General features: G+C 36.2%; 1 protein-coding gene across 1 annotated transcript in view; it reads right to left on the reverse strand.

The window, feature by feature from the left end:
* ABCA13 (ATP binding cassette subfamily A member 13) overlaps positions 1–20918 on the reverse strand; it is a 155000-nt gene that overhangs the window by 70809 nt on the left and 63273 nt on the right. The window contains exons 25-36 of the mRNA XM_054164325.1: positions 18982–19282; positions 17467–17581; positions 15721–16050; positions 13849–13918; positions 12393–12527; positions 11120–11257; positions 9516–9702; positions 8465–8683; positions 6206–6402; positions 5275–5432; positions 4690–4920; positions 2940–3030 (exon numbers count right to left, since the gene is read on the reverse strand). Coding sequence (XP_054020300.1) covers positions 2940–3030; positions 4690–4920; positions 5275–5432; positions 6206–6402; positions 8465–8683; positions 9516–9702; positions 11120–11257; positions 12393–12527; positions 13849–13918; positions 15721–16050; positions 17467–17581; positions 18982–19282 — 2172 coding nt within the window. The remainder of the gene's footprint in view (positions 1–2939; positions 3031–4689; positions 4921–5274; positions 5433–6205; positions 6403–8464; positions 8684–9515; positions 9703–11119; positions 11258–12392; positions 12528–13848; positions 13919–15720; positions 16051–17466; positions 17582–18981; positions 19283–20918) is intronic.

Consider the following 20918-nt stretch of genomic DNA (forward strand, 5'->3'; position numbering starts at 1 on the left):
GATACAGATTTTTGAAGATGCTGCAAATGTGAAAAAGTGTACTCCAAAAAGTGCACTCAGGTCATTTTCAAAAGCAATAGCTTAACACAGAAATGCTGTCTGCTAGACCTCATTTATCTTCTGAGGAAGAGTTCTACTTTTCTTACTTTCAGAGGAAGGTTCAAGCAACCATAAAATATTAGTTATGCATCAGCCTGCTTCCACTCCAGCACTTTCAGTGGTCTCTTGTCTGGTTTTGCAATTGGTCATCAGCCTAAATCATGTACCAATTTTCTGCAGTTTCATTTAAGAAGGGACATGCACACCACCCACTACACCTTCTGGTTTGCGAGACAAGAGACACCATTTTGGTTTCTACACAATCCTAACCTTCAAGGGCTCAGTACTAGTAAAGGATAGCAAATAGCCCTGGTTATGCTCAGATCCATGCTTTGTCAAAGCAGCTCTCAAGTCCAAATTCTTTTAAAAATCAAACTGCAGCATCTTGTGATCTTCTCAATAACCCAGATGTTTGCTCTAGGGGGCTTGAAAATTCATTTGACTACTTTGACAACAGAAAGTTTGACTGCCTTTGAATCTGCTTTCAAAGGCAAAATTATACAGGTCAAGCTACTGCCCATAGAATATTCTAGTTATCTTTGACAATGATGGATACCTTTCATGACCGTTTTCCAGATCCCTTTTGCCTATACTTCCCAACTGTCCTTAATGATGAATGACAGTCACCTGCAATGAATGATAATTTTCCAGTACTCACATCCCCAAAGGAATGGCATTACCATGACATTTTCTTTCTATAATTTGTCAGACTGAAAATACAGAGCCTACGATTACTAGGTTCTTTATTAATGTAATAACATGAACAAATGCCAAGTTATGTGTTTTGGAATACAGATGGTAAAAGATATCAAGTTGTTAGGAACAGTATACTCTCCATGCATTACTTTAAGAACCGTAAATTTTAATGAAACTTCAATGTAGAGCAGACAGGATTTTTTTTTTCTTCTCTTTAATATCTATATCAAATTTCTGAATGAGAGAATTGAGAGCACCTTCAGTAAGTTTGAAGATGACACTAAATTGGCTGAGAGTGTTGATCTGCTTGAAGATAGAAAGGCTCTGCAAAGAGATCTGGACAAGTCAATTGTATAAGCTTTAACAAAGCCAAGTGCCATATCATGCACAAGGGTCACACCAACCCCATGCACTGCTACAGGCTTCGGGCAGAGTGGCTGGAAAATTGCCCAGCAGAAAAGTACCTGGTTCATAGCCATCTGAACATGAGCCAAAAATGTGCTCAGGTGGACAAGAAGGCTAGCAACATTCTGGCTTGGATCAGGAAAAGTGTGATCTGCAGGAACAGGGAAGTGATCATGCCCCTGTACATGGCACTGGTGAGGCCACACTTCAAATACTGTGTCCACTTTTGTTGCCCAGAGAAGGGCAACAAAGCTGGTGAAGGGTCTAGAGAACAAGTGTTAAGAAGAATGTCTGAGCGAACTGGGATTGTTTACTATGGAGGAAAGGAGGACTTAAAAGAGGTTGTAGTGAGGTGGAAGTTGGTCTCTTCTCTCTTGTATTAGGTAATAGGATGAGATGAAATGGCCTGAAATTGTGCCAGAGGAGGTTTAGGTTGGATATTATGAAAAATTTCTTTATGGAGATAGTGGTCAGGCATTGGAATAAGCTAAGCAGGGAGGTGGTAGAGTCACCATCCCTCGAGGTGTTCAAGAACCATGCAGACATGGCACTTTGGGACATGGTTTAATAGCCACTGTGGTGTTAGGTCAGTGGTTGGACCTGCTGATGTTAGATGTCTTTTCTAACCAAAAGAATTCTATGATTATAAATTGGTTTGGATATCTTAGCTGAGCCTTGAAGAAATACACAACAAAGCTGTATTTTACATGGAAGTCTTGCTCTCACCACTCACTGTAGTGGACATTTTATTTGCATAGTGAGAGGGTTTTGGTATTATAATTACACATTCAACGATTCATTAGGGATCTAGATAGTTAAAAAAAAAAAATCATGTGGAAAAAGTCATCAAATCAAGCTTGTATTTTGTTAGAAAAGGTCTCATCTTAGGCCACTGTTCTTGGCACTGATTACTCAGATCAAATGGAATTTATCTTAAGAAAGCTTGGTTCAAAATTATTATTCCATTTACTGTAACAGTGAAGGTCCTCAGTCACAGTCAGGACATATCTGTGGTTGTATTCTACAGAAACTATAATCAAAATATATATCATCAAACAGAAAGAAACATGGAAGTATAGAAGTGTGAGAATTCTGGGGAAAATGAGAAAATATAAGCTTGGTGGCACTGTCATTAGAGAACCTGAACCTTGTGTTTTGCAAGGTATCACATTAATGACTTCTCAGAAGAGTTTTCAAAGAGAATAGATTTCCTAAGGTATCAGAAATGTTATTGAAAAACTTCTCTCGGGCTTGCAGGTCAGGAAAACACAAAGCATGAAGGAACTTGTTTTTAAACAAATACATAACCTGAAATAATATTCCACTTGAGAGGGCATATCATCTTCCTTTTTTTTTAATTTGCACATGGATGGAGATGAGCACACCTTCCTAAGACCTTACAGACTATATCAGTGGTATATCACAGAAATATGTATCAATTTTTAGCATAATTAGTCACCAAGGACTGGTAGGAAGCAGTAAGAGAATGCTTGTGTGCATGTGCACATATAGTAGAAGGGTGGAAAGATGACTGTGAACTGGTAGAGAAGTGAATCACGGAAGACATAAAAACCTACCACATCACACAGAGAGACAAAAATTATTATCAAACAGTAGCAGGCAGTATTCTCCTTTTGTTCATGCATTCCTCTACTTTTGGAAATTCATGCATGTTTATCTTCACATTTGTGATCTTTACGAAGCTAGCCACTTCAGAAAGTACCTAATTTTCTACTTACAGGCTGATTCAGCAGCATTTGTATGGTCCAGGTGTGTTACTTGTGGAACACAGGGTATCCTCTCTGAGTCCTGCAGTAGCTTCAGAAATATCTTTCATGGAATAGGAAAAAATAATTAAAAATCCATTTTCTAAAAACTACTTGATATATATGACAGACAATAAAAAACAGTCATTTTGAAGTACTTTGTAGTTATGGAAAGATATTTCTTGACTTGCTAAGGTCTGGCTGGTACATAGACCATATTTTGCTTAGCCAATATAATTGGTTATTGATTGCAATCGTTACCTGTCAGCTTTCAGGGAACACTTTTGACCGTTAACAATTGTAAGGCCAGAAGATATTAACAACTTCTGACATTTCTGTATTAGACCCTGAAAGAAGATCCTGACTGCCCAAAGCCACATGCTAATTTGGTGTCTTGGATCTGCTTGCTAATGGGCTCTCAGCACACAGATTCTGTCAAGCAAACCAAACTAAACGAGCTGACAAAAAACATTGAGGAAGTGCTTTTTCATTTCAGAAAAAAATCTGGTTGGATGGCAATGCTACAGTGAAACAGATTAATATGACTGTGCCATTACTAGATGTTAAAGCTCTCTCAATAAAACTGAATCTCACTAGAAGCTACAAAGTGTTTTAATGCTAAAACAATTCAAGAATGTATATGGCTTTCCCTTGAAAATATTGGGCAAACTTTCTGGTCATTTCAGGAAAGATAATTTAAAATAGTACTAGATTAACAGGCATGCCTTATTTTGCAAACATGTTTCAATAGTCTTACTCTCTTCTCAAAGCAAAGCAAAAAAGCAGTAAGTTTTGAAATCTACAGAGTTGCCAAAGACTGAAACATCATCAGACCATTCAGTGTACACTTAATTTAAATAACAAGCCTTCTATTCTCCTTTTGGTTCTACTAACACTCTTTAGATTGCAAGTGTCATAAAGTAGCCAGATTCCAATTGTTGGAAAATATATTTTAAAACTAAAATGAAGCAAATACATTAGTGAGAGTTGAAAGCATCAGGAACTGATTTAGACAGAACTTCAGGATTCCTTTGAAGTATGAATGGAAGCTTGGTTTCCCTAGAAGAGAAAGATTTTTAGAGAGTGCGAGTGTCCCTTAGACTGAAAAAGAATAATGGTGAGTGTATGAGAGAACAAAAAGAACGGAAAAAATAAAAATTATAACACATCTCTTGCTTTAAAGTCAGAGCTCTTTGTTTCCACATTGAATTGCTTGAATAGACTAAATAGCACTATTATGTGCTATCGATGCTTTGCCGAGGCAAAGAGGCTTTTGATAAAAAAAAAAAGGAGAACTGCATTTGAAATGACTAATGATGAGATGCAGAGATGACAGAAATCACTCCAAATTAATACATTAAAACTTCAAGCTGAAGAATGATACATCAATATCTATGACTACCTTTGAAGTTCTTCAGAAAACAACCAAAAGTAAATGCGGAAACAAACGTTTAAGAGTTACAGTTCCTCAGTCTTCACATCAGATTCTTGATTTAAGATATGAGTTGGAGTAGAGCGGGTGTTGAAATTAACAGTACAGCAAAATTATAAAGTATGTATTTTGGCTGTTGTTTTATTTTGTTTTGTTTTTTAGATAATGTGCTTCTGACAAGAAACTGTTGTACAATATGAAAGGTACAATTAAGAGTAGCCAGAAGCTAGGATTGTGTTCTTTAACCAAAAAAACAAACACAAAACCATTACAGAAAAAAGCTAAAAGTACCTCTTCCAAGGTGGTGTCAGAAATGCCATAGCCAGTCACATGTAGGTGATGCAGACTTTGATCTAAAGCCTGAAAAAGACCTTTAAAAGAGGTCTTATCTGTCCTTTCAGGAATCACATAGGTCAGCTCAGTCCCACTGTTGTCTTTCAAGAAGGCTTCTGGGATGTGAGTCTGCACCAGAGATGTGACCTGAGTAATATGCTTAGGATCCTGGATTTCAGTCACAGAAGGCTATGAGGAAAGAAAGATAACCATATGCAAAAAAGTAAATGTTACTGCGAGTATGGGATATGATAGAATTCATACACAAAAAATTTCCACCGATGAAACTGCATCAGACCTCTGATACAGAGATTACTTCCCAGTAATGGTGAGACAAAGCCATCAGCATTTTAAAAAGATGCCACTGTGTCTTTCTTAATAATAGTAAATACCTATAATCCACCCAAAACAACCAAGAAAGCTAATAAAAATATGTTTTGCTGGCTCTTTAGTAATCTAACACATATTACTTCCTGGTAAGGACATAAGGCTCCCTTAGAATATACACAGTTAAGTGTACAGTGCAGCACACTTTTTGTATACCTTTTTTATAAGTGTTAGGCTGTGTCCTTGGCCATATGTTTCTCTCAGATAAGAGGGAGAACCACAGCACCTCAGCTGGCCATGCTGTAGGATCGCAATGTGATCACTGAGCACTTCTGCCTCATCAAGATGGTGAGTGGTAAAGATCAGTGTACAACCTGTATCACAAAGATCGGTACATGCTTAGAAAATTTTGTTTCTAGAGAAACAGCACACAATTTGCTTTGAGGAAGGTACTTTAAGGGAGTGTGTTTCAGGTCTCTTCAAAGCATAATTGCATGATATGAACAAAACCTGCATTGAGATTTACAGTCTAAGCTAGAATCAGGTCAAAAATTGCATTTGCCTTGGACTACATATAATAAGCAGAATTAAGTCATTACAACTTCGAGCTGTTTTAAGAGCTTAAGAGATTCCTTAAAACCATGTAACAAGAGAATCTGTTTCAATTAATCATTCACTGTGAGTTATTACAGGCAATTTAGTGCTCACTAGCTGGAGAGTGTACTTCCCACAATCCATTTCTAACCTTATGGCAATTAAAAAAATTAATGTTCCAGTCTGATGAGTCTATTTTAATTAGAAGAATATACGTGCAAGTATATGCAAAACAGGGAATGAAAACCACAAAATAATTTTGAGGAGATAACAAAAAAAGAAATATGTAAGAGAAGAGAAACTTCAGGACAGCACTCAAAATTAAGCTTGATCTGCTGTTAGATTTGGCTTCTTCCTGTGACATAGCAAACAATTTTTGTAATCTCACTTGGATGCTTTAAAATTTGCCAAACTCAGTTAACTATTGCCTCTGGAATAAATATATTTACTTACCAAATAGGAATACTAATATCCTGACTATCCTGTTTAAATGCATTGAAACAGAATTCAGTAAAGGAAAATAAGCAGCAAATTATGTGCATAAACTTTGTACCAGCTTTGTACTTCAGAAGAACATCCCAGATGCTACGGCGAGAGCATGGATCTACTCCACTTGTGGGCTCATCTAGAACAACTGTCTTAGAGTTTCCAATAAAGGAGATAGCAATTGAAAGCCTCCTTTTCATTCCACCAGAAAGGGCTGCAACAGGTTTGTGCTGATGTTGAGACAAATCCAGATCTTCCAGAGCTCTGAAACAGGAGTACAGAAATGGGACCAATTTTGAAAGTGTTTTTCCAGTCATATTATGTCTGTTCAGAGGAGACTTACTGCAAAGTTACTGTAAAAGAAAAGTGAAAAATCTACTTTGTCTGATGATACAATTTGGTGATTAAAAAAATAATCTATCTTTCCCTATAAAACCTCACCTGACATGCAAATTCTAGGTAAGTATTGTACATGGTAAGAATAGACAGTTTTTTAATTAAGTCAAATCAAATACATCCCAGTTTGTTGAATGATTTCAGCAGATTCTTAGATAGCTTCATAACCCAAACAGTGCTTCAGTTTTTGCAGTTGCATAAAGAACCTTAAAATTTCATAAAAAAACCTTAAAATATTTGTATTTGAAGTAAATAAGGTAAATAAGGTAACTTCAAAAACAAACAAACAAAAAACAAAAAACAACCAACCAAAACATGTTTTTGTGAAGTAAACAGATTTGTAATTCCTAGGTAGCATAATATTACTTAATCCAAACTAATCTAATTCTTGTGTTAAGGACTGAGTGACACCTCAAAGGCACTGCCTACTCAGCCTTTGCCCTCTGATGATCTTGCCTCTGCAAAGTGTCTCGAAACATGCTCAATAAAGGCAGAACTGAGAGACTATCAATTTGTTTTTCAGCACATTGAATATCTAGTCATTGACCTAAAACCCACCAGCCTTGGATGTAAGGTGTAAAATGCTCAACAGGCCTAAATCAGTCCCTTGAATCATTTGAATATATACATTCAGTCTGTAAGCAATTCAGTTTACACCGAGAGAATTTTTCATTTTTAAGAAAAAAGGTTTCTCTATTTGCTGTATAGACATATATATAGGAAAATCATTTTAACCTCATTAGCAGACATCTCTTTTTTTGCTTAAGAAGCAATATTTATTTTATTATTTTGCTTTTTTTCTATTCATTGCTTAAAAAAAAAAATAATTATATACATATATAATTTTCTTAGTAGCAAGGTCTGCAGAATCCTGAGTGTTCTGATGTGCCATTAGTATGACATACTGCTGCTGAAATTACAAATCAGCAGTATAAGCACAATAAAATACAGGATATTACTTTGCATGAATTTTAACCAAACACTAGGTTTGTTTTGTCTTTTTTTCCACAAACATGTCTTTGCATTCCTATTTGCATGCTTATGGGGAAGTTCCATCAACCTGGCATTTATTTCCATTGAAGTGTGGAAATGTCCACTCCTTCACACAGCGTGGTATGAATCAGAAAGTAAACAGAAATTATATATACTGTCATACTATTAGAAGAGCACATATTTTATTCCTAAGGTTTTGAAAATACAGTTTGCTGTTTGAGAACAAGATCTCACCATGTAGAGTTTAATAGTAGTTTAATATACATGAAGCAAAAGTGAAGATAATCTAGTCTTATATAAGAGAAATAGTACCCTAAAAGCACCAGCAAATATTCTCAACCTGACTAGAGGCAAATCTTCTGATTTCATGTCAGAGCTCTGGATTATTTTTCCTATTGGATTGTTCGGTTTTAAAACCCTTCACTTATTAAATACATTTAATGTCTGGATTTGACAAAGGAAAAAGATGATAGCCTATTTTAAAAGACTGTAACAAGCGCAGGGTTTACCTCCATTTTCTGGTCTTCTAGCCTGCCCTTTTATGGCAGGCGAGGGAACACAGGATCACACAAAATTAGTGTTAACTTACCTGAAAACTCAGGGTGAATACACAGCAGTTTACTTTCAACTTGACAGACAATATGAGGCAGCAGCATCACAGCTGCTACTAGGCTAACCATGACCACTCCAGTCAAAACAGGATTATTGGCTGGTTCTTTGCACTAAGTTTTAAACATTGATTGTTTCACAACAAATGCATTCAAGTGAAAGTTAGAAAACTAAGAACTCTATTTTCAGAATATGAAGTGTGATAAAAGCTCATGGAAAACCTGCAGCTTCCGTTTACATTTACTTGAAATTTTGCTTTAGCACTGTCTTGTGTGAGTGGCTTCAACAGACACTACTGATTATTTCAATAAATGAAAAGCAAACTTACCCGCTGATCTGCTGATTCAACTGCTCCTTTGTCCAGCCAGGTGCCTTCACTGATCCATACAGCAGCAGATGTTCTCGCACTGTTAGTATGTTGAACAGGACATCATACTGTAGGCAAACACCCAGCTCTGTTCTGATTGCAGACAAATCCGTACGAATGTCCTTTCCATTAATAATAATGGTACCAGAGCTTGGTGGACACACACCAGTCAACAGTGATCTGATAAAGAAAAAATAAAGTCAACTAGATCTTCTGTGTAATGACTGTATAACGAAGCTCACACTTGGATTTCCTGAGGCACATCCTAGCATTCTTAGAGCAACACTCATTCCATAAAGTACAGGTATGAAAACACCACTAATGATTTGAGAGTTATTTTAAAACAAAAAAATACAATCAAACAAAAAACCTCTAAGATCTCAACAATCCTTCATTTCCTTACTTTCAGAAGAAAGTCCACCTTTTTCCAATTAAATATAACAGACCACTGTTTCCTTTTTCGTGTGTGTGTTCTAGATGAGAAGTAATTCCTAAATGGGTCACATCCTGCATCACTGGTTTTATTAAAGACAGTCATATTTAACATAAAGGTAGAAACCAATAAAATTCTTAACAGAGTCATTTTAAAATAGGATTTTTATTTTATTTTTCTTGTCTCTGGTGAGCTGTCAAAAAAGACTTCACTTGCAACCTCTAGGAACAAAGCACAAAGCACTATAAAATTCCACACTCTGCATGTGACATGACCACAAATGGGACACCATAAAACACTTTCCTTATACATGTCCTGAGATATCCACAACTAGACACACCCAGCTTCTACTTAAGCTGCTCCTGAACTATTACATCATGCTTTCAAGAAGCACAGAGGACCCATTACACTGGTTTTGTTGTAGATATATAGCCTTTACTTTTGTGTTGTTTGTGGGTTTGGTTTTTGGGGTTATTTTTCTTAGAAAAAGGACATAAGAAAGAGTTCACAAACAGTTTGAAGTGAAAAAGCCTAGCAGAGATAAGAGGGGAGTCTAATAGCATTACATAGCAGACTTACATAAGTGTTGTCTTGCCAGCTCCATTAGGTCCTAAGAGAGCTGTTATCTGACCTCTACGGAAAGTGAGGCTGAGATCTTTAACAACAGCCTTCTGGCCATCCATATGCTCTTTGGTGAGTGACAGCAGCACAACACCAATGGTAGTTCCTTCAGTGCAAGATCCTTTCCATCTTGGAGGTGCTGGGTCTGTGTGGGCAAGAGCATCAAGATCAAGAGAGCTGCTGAATATGAACATATGTGTGTGTAAAGAATAACAAATTAACTTAATCCCTGTTGCCATTTGCTAAATCCTGGAACAGATGTTCAGATGGTCCAAAGTGACATAAGGTCCAGTAAAATCAAATCAAATAATGTTTGGTAGGAATTTGGCCTATTTGGTCAAAAATCCACCTAAGACAATTATGTAAAATTGTGTGCATGTCCACATACATCTCCATAGAGTCACAAAACCATTGTTTTATTTCTAGCAGGAAAGCAATTACAATAGCATTGCTCAAAACATCATTTTATGCCCATAAAAAATATCTAACTGTGTGAACTACCCAATATATATCCCATCCAGTCTCAGGCACACAACATTACATTGGCAGGCATGGCAAGTTAATCTTGTTAATTCCCTCAGCCAATAAAGCAAAGCAGATCTCTTCATGAAATTATTAAAAGCGACAGTTTAGTCTAAACAATGAACCTCAGAACCTTTTGAAGTTGGTCTTATTTTAGGAGCTACCAATATGTAGAAATGCTGGCTTTTTCAGCTTCTTCACCTATGCTACAGACAACTGGATCATTTCCAAGATATTGTAACTGCTAATAGACCCACAATAACCTGTCATGTTTTCCTAAGCCCCAAGAGGGAATATTCATTCACAAAACATAAATTAAAAGGGAGAATCCCCTTAAAGAGACCTGGAAGTGAGAAGAAGGAACTTTACAAAATGAATTAATTTTAAGCAATGAGCAAAGAAACAGAAGAGATGTGAAAGTATATGGAGGCAGATAAAAATTAGTTACAATAACAGCAGCTTTTTAAACAAAAGGTTAAGAAGCAGAGACAGAACAAAAAGTAACTATAGAAGAGGGAAATACGAAATAGAAGGGGAAGAAACGCACATGGTTATTTTCTCCACTGAAATAAGAAGCAAATAAAACAGCAGATGAGGACCAATCAAAAAAACAAACTGGGGAAAAAAGGGTTAATAAGGCACAAGACATTTCAGATTCAGTAAGATTATGAAAGGGTTCAGGGAACTCCAGAAGATTATAAGAAAGCAAAGATAAAATACACTGTGACAGGATGAACTCAAGAAATAACTATTTTACATTTGTTTAAGTTTTCTTAAATATTTGTGTACAATAGTTTTAATTGAATGATTCACAGAATCACAGAAGGTATCTAGTTGGAAGAGACCTCAAAGTCTATTCAGGCCAACTCACGACCCTGCATGGCCAGTGAAAGCACAATTAACAGTATATAATGCCATATGGTGTTAATATACACTATATAATGGAGGAAAGAGGTGAGATCTAAACACATAATATAGGACCAAGCCATGATAAAAGCAGATTGATCAAAATCAGCACATCATTCAGAAAAGGGCCAAACCTTTTTCTTGGAGATTTTCATTGAAGAAAAGCATATTGGAATTCAGATAATGTCTCTTCCTCCTCTCTGCACCACATAGGTTCTTCCAGTAGGAAAGAGTGACAGGAAAGTACCATCGTTTTTTTAATCCAAACTGTCCTAAATTATAATTATGATAGAAACAGTTTCAAAATTTACAGTAATTTCGTATTTGTCTATAGACTACTAATGTCCTATCACTACTTACAAAGAGCTGATTAGGCTCAAACTCTTAACTGCACTTGACCTACTACAATAAAGTGGAAAAAATTCATTTGGCCATAACACAAGGTCCTGCCATAAAATATCACTCCTTAGTGCTATCGTGCTTTACACTATCTCTAAATCAGCTTTAAAGTGTAGCAGAATCATAGACTTAACAACATCTAGGCACAGTCTAACATAATCCTTCAACCTAGAGGACAGAAAATGCACCAAATGTTCTGCCAAGGCAAAGAGTCTCATTTTTTAAACAATAAACTGCCATGCTGATCCTTAAAGACTATTCTTAAATTATACAGTAATATTTTTTCACTGTGCAAACAGAAAGGACAAAAAAATATGCTCCTACACACAGCCTACACTTTGGCATTGCCTGATCTTTCCAGGCTTCACTTACCAATCACACAATGCAACCTCTGTATGTTTGGATTGAAGGTCAGGTGTCAACTTAAGCTAAAGCTTTTACAATTCAGTTGCATATTTCACACAGCTCTATCTTTCAAGGCATTTTTTTTAACTTTTTTTTAAGATTTTAAAAACAAATACAGAGTAGCTAGGAAAAAATGTGGCTTATGCAAATTGGAGGAAGTGCTAGTGAGTCATTGGGCTATGAATAAAAATGCATCAACCGACACAATAATATTCACAAAACTTGGTTTGAAGTCTTCAAGATAATCTAAAAAAGTTGTTCATGAGTTTCAGCCCATGTGTTGATGGAAGATTCATCATTTTCACAGGAAGTTTTGCTTCTAGACTAAGCCCTGTGGCTGTGAATTGCTGAGTCCTTCAAACATCCATCATTGCCATAAGAAATCTAAATATATTTTGTGTTTGGCAGCGATTTTCAATCCGTGTGTTAGTAGCACTTAATATTTATGTATTGAGTAGACTTTCTCACCCAGTCGCTAAAGGCAATCAGGCACATGAAAATCTCAACTCAGAAAAAGACAATTTTGGTTTAGTTGCTAATTGTATCCATTCCATTCCATAAGTTCTTCAAAACCATGAAATCAGAACAACTCCATGATCTTACCAGGAATAATATTGCTGAAATACCAGCCCCCTATATAATATAAAATGGAGTCAAAGAACATCATCCAGCACATCCATCCAAAAGTTATGTATCCTCCTTGTGCCACTGACTGGTGCACATTATTCCACTGAATTCCTGGTAATATTAGCAATAATAATGATAATGATTTTTAAGAAGTCAAAGCTAAATCAGTACATCATTAGAGACTGCAAACACATCAACACCACACACTTCTTAGTATTTAAGCTCTGATGCAAAAAGGACCATAGTTAATAACAGCAACCCTAGCGAATAATAATAAATTACTATGCATTTATAAGCCTCTCTTCTGAACAGCAGATGGCATTGTTGCTGGGGAAATGCAGAGAAGTTGTTATGGAAAGCACAGTTTATGAAGTTTGAGCTGGCCCTCAATTTAGCAAAAGAAAAATAACTATGATGTTCTGACAAAACTGGACACTGACCTCTTCACTAAATCAGGTTTCATTCCATTCTCCTAACATTTTATATGAGTTACACAAAGTTTAACATCATTACTGTAATGGTTAATATGAAAAATATGAAAAACTTGACTATATGAATTCTAGCTAAGTAGTTGCATGCATTGACTATATTAGGGGTAAACTAGAGCAAACACACTGAAAAATTACTTCATAATATTATTACATTGAAGTGCAAAACATCAGTACTACAGAAGGTTAATATAATGATAAATGGAAAACAAAAATAACTGCATCGTAGCTCTACAAACCGCATTGCTTTTTCGTTTGTGGTTGTTTTTTTCCTGACCATGCTACTTTATTTGCAGTACAGTGGGTCACAATATTGTTTCTACAGTTCTTTTTCTATAATTGTCCAGAAAAGCAGTTTTCCCAACAAGAATGTTTTGCCTTTTTTTCAGTGAAGATGAGTCATTTTGACAAAGTATCTTGTGGGATATTTAAGAAGTATTTTCTGTAACTCTCTTTTCCACTTTTACCAACTTTTGTACTACCATGATACTTTTTCAATGCCTAGAAGTATGAAAAATCCACATATATTTGTATCTTTTGTAGATATTTATCGAGAGTCTAGACATTCACTTCTTATTCTTCTAAAACATCGATACAGGTAGCTCTTAGCTTGGAGATGGTAGGGTTCTCTATGTTTGTGAGACCCCAAATATTTTCATTGGCTCAAACAGTGCCAGTGACGGGCAGAGGTGTACCTGCTCTAGTTAAAGATGTCCCTGCTCACTGTGAGCCGAGTTGGATTAGATGACCTTTAAAGGACCCTTAACATTCTATGATTCAAGCTGCCACTGACATCAAAGAGGAATTGCAAGGAACTGCTCTAAATGCCTTGGCAAAAAGTCATTACTGGAGGAGTTTGGTTTTTTTAACAAAGTGAAAAGCTTTTTAACTCTAGGATTTTTTAATAGTAATTACAAAGCTTTTCTTCTAACAGGAGAGCTTACCTATTTCTTGGCCCTCAAAGAACGTAATGAAGAATATTCCTTGCCCAAAGGCAGTTGTGGATAGAAGACACTGGAACACCAGAAGAAAAACAGGGTATGAACATCAAATAAAACACGTCATTAACAAACTTCATGAAATAAATAGACCTTTGTTTCACGTGGGCTAATGGTTATTGTTTCCTTTTATGTTTAGCAACGCTCTCCTACATACTGCAAGAGTGCTTTGCTCCACCTCAAAGAGCTCCATTTACCTAGTTATTAATATTAGAAAACATTAATGAACTTTATAATGTCTACCCTATAGTAAAAACATATAATGTGTTAACACAGTAAAATCATGCAAAGGAATATACTTTCTGTAGTAAAAACAGTGGTCCTACTTATTTTCATAAGGCCAGAAGTCAAGAAAAGACAGAGGCAGAAAGAACACACACACTGAGTACTATATGGTGAGGCAGTATTTTTTGTGCAAGGAAATAACATTTGGCTTCCAAGAAGCAACACAGTCTTGCTGTATCACAAAAGTATACATCCTGACAGCTGTTGGAAGAAAGAAGTATGACATAGGCTGCTACTTGGAAAAAAAAAATATAAATCAAAATCATCAGTGTCTTGGATCACTCTTGAACAGAGAAGTTCATGTTAATTCCCTTCAACTGTGTGCTTCCTCTTACATTGCTAAAGTTTCACCATCTCACTTGATGGTTTGTCCTGTCTTCAAAAACTATTGTCTTTCTCTCATGCTGATGCCTCTGATTTTGGGCAATTGCAGGATATCTGAATAGTTATTCTGAAATAACTGATCTTAAAGTATGCAAGCTGATGTATACGTTTCTCTGTGGCCCAAATACAGGGGGGGGGGGGATGCGGAGGGGGGAAGAATCCACCCTGCCTATTTATGCTCACATTCTATAGTCATATCTGTGCTTATTTGTATGCAAAGAAACACTGTCTCTGATCTGACCAATTGACACTGGAAAAGTGTCCATTTTTTCAGTATGGTATAAACCACAGGATTACAGAATATATCTGATTGGAGGAAACCTTCAGGATCCTTCAACCCAGCACTTCAAGGTCAACACTAAATCACATCCCTGAGCACCAGGTCCACATGCCATTTAAACACCTCCAGGGATGGTGACTCCTCCAGTGCTCTGGGCACACTATTCCAATGTTTGATAACCCAGTGAAGAAATGTTTCCCAGCAACCAGCCTAAAGCTCCCCGGCACAGATCGTATCCATTTCCTCTAGTCACTTCCCAATAGCTTAATTTTGGTATATGTTATTTTCAAAGAGTTAAGCCATGATTTGTGCAATATGGTTTGCATTGTGTGATGGTGATATTTGATGCACTAATCAGTGATATAATATGTTAAGAAAGCATGAAGATATAAAACAGCCTAAGGCATACATAAAACAGGAAAGGACATAGAAGAATTGATGCTGAAGAAATTTATATCTAAGATTGTATTGCTAGATAAGTATTAGAAAAATTTCTGATCTAATCTCAAATTGTACTCAGAAGAAAAACAATCACTGGTTTTCATCCAAATAAATAATGATTTTTGGCATTTCATAGGTATATTTGAAAGTACACTAACATTACAAATATTTTGAGGCCAAAACATAAGAGAATTCATGAGCATGAAGAATACGATTTCCTTGTAGTTTTTATAGGTTTAAAAAAATTCCCTGAAAAATCTACATTCAAGACATTTTCTCAATTTGATATCTAGTAATTTATTTCCAGAGAAACATAAAAGCAAACAGAAAACAGGGGAAAAAAGAAATTATAGACTAAAGTTACAAAAGTATGGAAATCAAGAGCATGGTTGGAGGAGAAAAATTAGAAGAGTAAAAGAAATATTTACCATTATAATCTGTTTGGTGAAACTCAATTGGCTTTGCAAGACCAGTAAAACTATGTAGGGTAAAAAACTGATCATATACACAAGGCTGGCACACAGAGCTGCTGTATCAGCACTGGTAAAAAATGCTCCCAAAAAATAGCTTAACATAATAACTGTAACTCCAAAATCCAAGAAAAAAAGGAAGATGAGGAAGCCATTGCTATAAGCAAAGATACCACTTGTTTTTAAAATTATGGCTAGAGTACTGCTGCTTATGGTGAGCACAATTACATTCTCCAGAAACCAAGCAAAGAAATGAATGGCTGGATGTACACCCATTGTCTTCATGTACTGCAAGACAATACAGCAAAGAACAGAAAGTTAGGAAACAAAGTGTTAGCTTCTCCCTCTCTCTTTTTTTTTAAACCATATTGCCACCAAGACTTTACCAGTTCCCCAAAGGATGTCATCTTTCCCTTAAATTACTCATCTCTTTTCCTTTTTCATGTGCTACGTACCTCCTGCTGCTCTCTCCTGCATCTGAGGTGTTTCTGAGCTGATCAATCCTTTATTTCTCCAGTCAGAATTTTAATGACTGAGACCAAAGAAACAGCTGTGAGACTATCCTCCAATTGCCTCATTTGGTAAGTAAAATAAGTAGACTCCATAGTTTCCTTGCACAATTCTGCTTGCCAAAATACCAGCATAATTAGGAGGAGCAAGATTAATGAGTTTCTTGGCAAGACCTTTTCCCACATGAATTTCATCAGGATTCAGTGTACAAGGAATCCTAGTGCTCAGGCACAACTCCCTTTTGTATAGGGTTGCTGGACCAGATGTCAGATTACTGTATCCTCCAGTCTGCCTTTTTAAACTCTAAAAAGTACTGAGGCACACACAAAAAAATATTTTTCCCAGCCTGTGTCTCAACTAACAGTAGCATGGAAATGTTTGTAAACTTTTGTGTGTTGCCATGCAAATAATAATTTAGCAAAGTATGGATTATCATAATTCCAAAAAATCATTTGTAAAAAAAAGCTGTTAGAAACGAGTACTTCTCGTTAGTACTTAGTACCTCTGAAGAACTGTTATAAGATAACCAAAATTAACTTTTGAGTTGATTTAATATTTTAAAGCGTTAAAAAAAGACCTATCGTACAAAGTTCAGAGAAATTAGATAATTTCCATAATTACAAATGCTTACTCCAGCAGTATAAAGATGAGTATTTTTCAAAAAAAATTATTTATCTGTATAGTAAATGTATCATAAACCCCCTTGTCATTCCATATGCTTAATAACTAGTTAAGACTAGCCTTTTGTATTAGAAAACAATTGTCTCTTTTTTTTCTGTGTCATCTTTGATTGTCTTTCTGGCAACAATACAGTATATGGTAAATCTTTTATTTGGTTTAGGAAGTTTTATCATTTTAGACCACATATAGAAACATATATAAAGAATCAACAAGACCATTCTAAACACAGGGACTTTTTCCAAACAACAGTTTCTAGATTCAAATTTTACGGATCTTTCACTTGCTGCTTTTTGTCTCAGAGATAATATTTGCAAAGTAAGAGGAATGGTGCTCACATAATGTTGTGAAACTGAGTTGGCAACTAAAACTAGAATTTACTGCCCAGAGGAAAAAAAAATGGGGGAAATAAAGCCAACTGGATTATGAGCATATGCAAGTATTTCAAAGTAAGTTTTTTATTTCGGTACACTTTAATAAATAAAATTTATTTTCAAAGGCTAATCTGCCTCTTACCTCTTCAAGATGAATTTCTCTTTCATAAACCAGCTTGCGAACCATGCCAGCAACTGAAACCATCCATGTTAACATCATCATAAGTGGGAAAAAAAAGCCTATATTGTTCAAGAATCTGTGACAAAAACATATATGCAGAGCTATTAGCCTCTAAAGTCAAAATCTTGGTGGTTTTTTTTAGGAGGATGTTAACAGGTTGATACCAGGACTATTCTCAAAGTATGCACAAAACAAGATATTACACGAACAGTAAGACTTATTCTTGTTCTAACTGGAATCATGGGACGCGTTGAGTTGCAAGGGACTTCAAAGTTCATCGTTCCAACACCCTGCCATAGGCAGAGACACCTTCTGCTTAGACCAGGTTGCTCAAAGCCCCATCCAACACGGCTTTAAATACTTACAGGGTTGGAACTTCCACAAATTCTCTGGGCAACCTCCCCCAGTGCCTCACCACCCTCATGGTGAAGAATATCTTCCTAAAATCTAACCTAAATATAGCTTCTTCCAGTTTGAAGCCATTACCCCTTATTCTGTCACTACATATTTTTGTAAAAAGTCCTTCTCCAGCTATCCTGTAGGCCCCCTTCAATTACTGCAAGGCTGCTATAAGGTCTCCTCAGAGCCTTCTCTTCTCCAGGCTGAACAACCCCAACTCTTTAAGCCTTTCTTCGCAAGAGAGGTGGTCCAGTCCTCTGATCATCTTTGTGGCCCTCCACTTGACACACTTTAACTGCTCCATGTCCTTTTTTTGGGGACTCCAGAGCTTGACACAGTACTATAGGTGTGCTCTCATGAGAGTGAAGTAAAGAAGGAATTACAATTGCTTATTTTTCATGTGACAAGCTGAATATTTGTATTGGTACTATAATATTATATTGGTAATTGACAAACATACTACACTCATCAGGACTACATTCAAAGTAAAAAAAAAAAAAATCAGATTTGTATCTATGGCAAAGTGATATATTTGGACAAGCAGTCAACTTTTGGTCCATTTTAACAGATTTATTACCTCTGATTAATTTAGAATTCTAATAGTCAAGATGTTTTGATGAGTTTACAAAGAACAATCCTTCACTTTTTCTTTTGCTTCACCAATTTTACACTGTAAACCTGACACATTCTATGATTCTGTTCTATGATTTCAACACATATCAGCTTGCATACAGCTTTCAACTTACAGCTTGCACACAGAACAAATAAAGATTAAGTGTGTGGCAGGGTTAGCATAACTAAGTTAGTTGTGCAATATGTTGACATGGTTTCTGTACATCAGACCACTCTGCAGCATAGCTGCAAACATAAGATGCCATTTGCCAGGCAGATTTTGCATAACTATTATGGTCACAGCTCTTAAATAACATTTCCTATGCTGTAATACTGTACATATGGCTTTAATCCTATGTTGACATATATATTCACTCTCTACAATACCTCGCAGCTTCCCAACTTCTCTAGCACTAACCTAATAAGTAAATAATATTGAATTAAGTAGTTGAAAAGTTTACTCACAAATCACTGGTATGACAAGGGTAAGGCATGGCTTGCACCTGAATTGCTGGCTCTGAAATGTCTGTCCCAGTCTGTGCTGAAATAATTGCTCTTTCAATTATGTCTTGAAGAGGAATAAAGATATGGTTGTATTTAAACCCATCAGCTGGTAACTTCTGGGGATGGGATTTCCACACTGGGTTTTTAATCATATCTGTTCTCATGCTATAGAGAACATTGGTTCTAACTGTATAAGAAATGTGTCGTGGAAAGCCACTGCTAGAATCTTGCGTCTTGTTCTTCGGCGTATTGAAGATGATACCTGACACACAAAGAAAAGAAGCGTCATACCCAGTCTTCCATGATTTACACTATTTATGTAGCTAAGTCAGGGCCAATTATCACATACAATACATTCATCTGCTAGACCAGGCCTCTAAAGTACCCTAACCCCCAACAAAAGAACGGTAGATTTTATAGAGGCTTTGATTTTTTTACATTTTTGAGTATAAAATTGTTGTGAGTTTAAGACTGTATCTCTTAACCAGAGAGTACAGTCCTCCAGAAGGACTAGATAGTCCAGGGGTGGACACCAAAACATGTAATCATTTGTTATTTCATCCCATCATGCCTCCATCTCCCATTAAAGGATAACAAGTGGGTGACAATGAGCACCAACCCATTAAAATTTACTCTGATTTTTAATTTCTGAGTCAGTCACAGAATTTCTGGTTTAGCACAGCAGAATTTGTACGTTTATATTCTCTAGATCTGTATTGAACATATATTTTAAAAAAAAAAAAAAAGAGAAGAAAAAAAAGGCAGGGGAAAGCTTAATGAATAGTTGGAAAGATGAAGTCAAATACAGCAAATTGGTTGTTGTTTGTTTGGTTGCTTTTCTGGATGGCCCAAACTTTTTAGAACTTTTTAATGAATGCAAAATGTTGACAGGGGAGGCATGTCTTAACTATTACCTGGCTCTCTGAAAGGTAAATATAGAAATCTTTATTCTGCTGTAAAGCTCATTTTCCCCATTTATGTAAACATTTAATCTCCTAAGATATTTCATGAGATTAAGAAGACTTTGAAAAATACAAACAAAACAAGGAAGGAAAGATCCAATTTTTCTTACTATGAAAATTGATGTATGTCTATATCCAAGCATGTAATAGTGACATGTTGGACACTTTAGGTCACTCCAAATACCATCTACCCTCTTTAACTATATGAAGAGATTATAAAGCCTCAGTACTGAAAAAAATCCCAAGAAATGTCTTCATTTACAGTTAGCATATGACCTCTCCCTATGTAAGTGGAATAGAATGAATGAAATTCACCACTTGAGGGGGAGAAACAGGTACATCTTGGCCCTCAGAAAACTGAATTATTTCACTCACTATGAAGTACTCCTGAGAAATTTTCATGGTATGGCCATTTGTTTTTATATTGGTGGAGACTAGTCTTGTTCACATTCTGCAAATGGAGATACTGTGCAGGTTATGAAACCAGCATAGGAGTCCAGATTGAGTAGATTCACTCTCTAGGACTGCTTTGACATGTCTTCTGTTGGGCACGAACAGCAGTACAATGAAAAACAAATCAGGGGATAAAAAGTGTGGCTGGAGGTTAGGAGGAAGTTCTACACAGAGAGAGTGATTGCCCATTGGAATGGGCTGCCTGAGGAGGTGGTGGAGTCACCATCACTGGAGGTGTTGAGGAGGAGACTTGATAGGGTACTTGGTTGCATGGTTTAGTTGATTAGGTGGTTTTGGATGATAGGTTGGACACGATGATCTTGAGGGTCTCTTCCAACCTGGTTTATTCTATTCTATTCTATTCTATATTTTATATATATTCGAATGGTGGGTTTGTTTGGGTTTTTTTAAGGCTACATGCAAATTAAAGCATTTTATGCAAGAAGAGAAACTGTGTGTAGTAAGAAAAACATTCTTGACTTT

This window comes from Dryobates pubescens, chromosome 9, assembly GCF_014839835.1.
Source record: "Dryobates pubescens isolate bDryPub1 chromosome 9, bDryPub1.pri, whole genome shotgun sequence".
Classification (NCBI taxonomy): Eukaryota; Metazoa; Chordata; class Aves; order Piciformes; family Picidae; genus Dryobates; species Dryobates pubescens.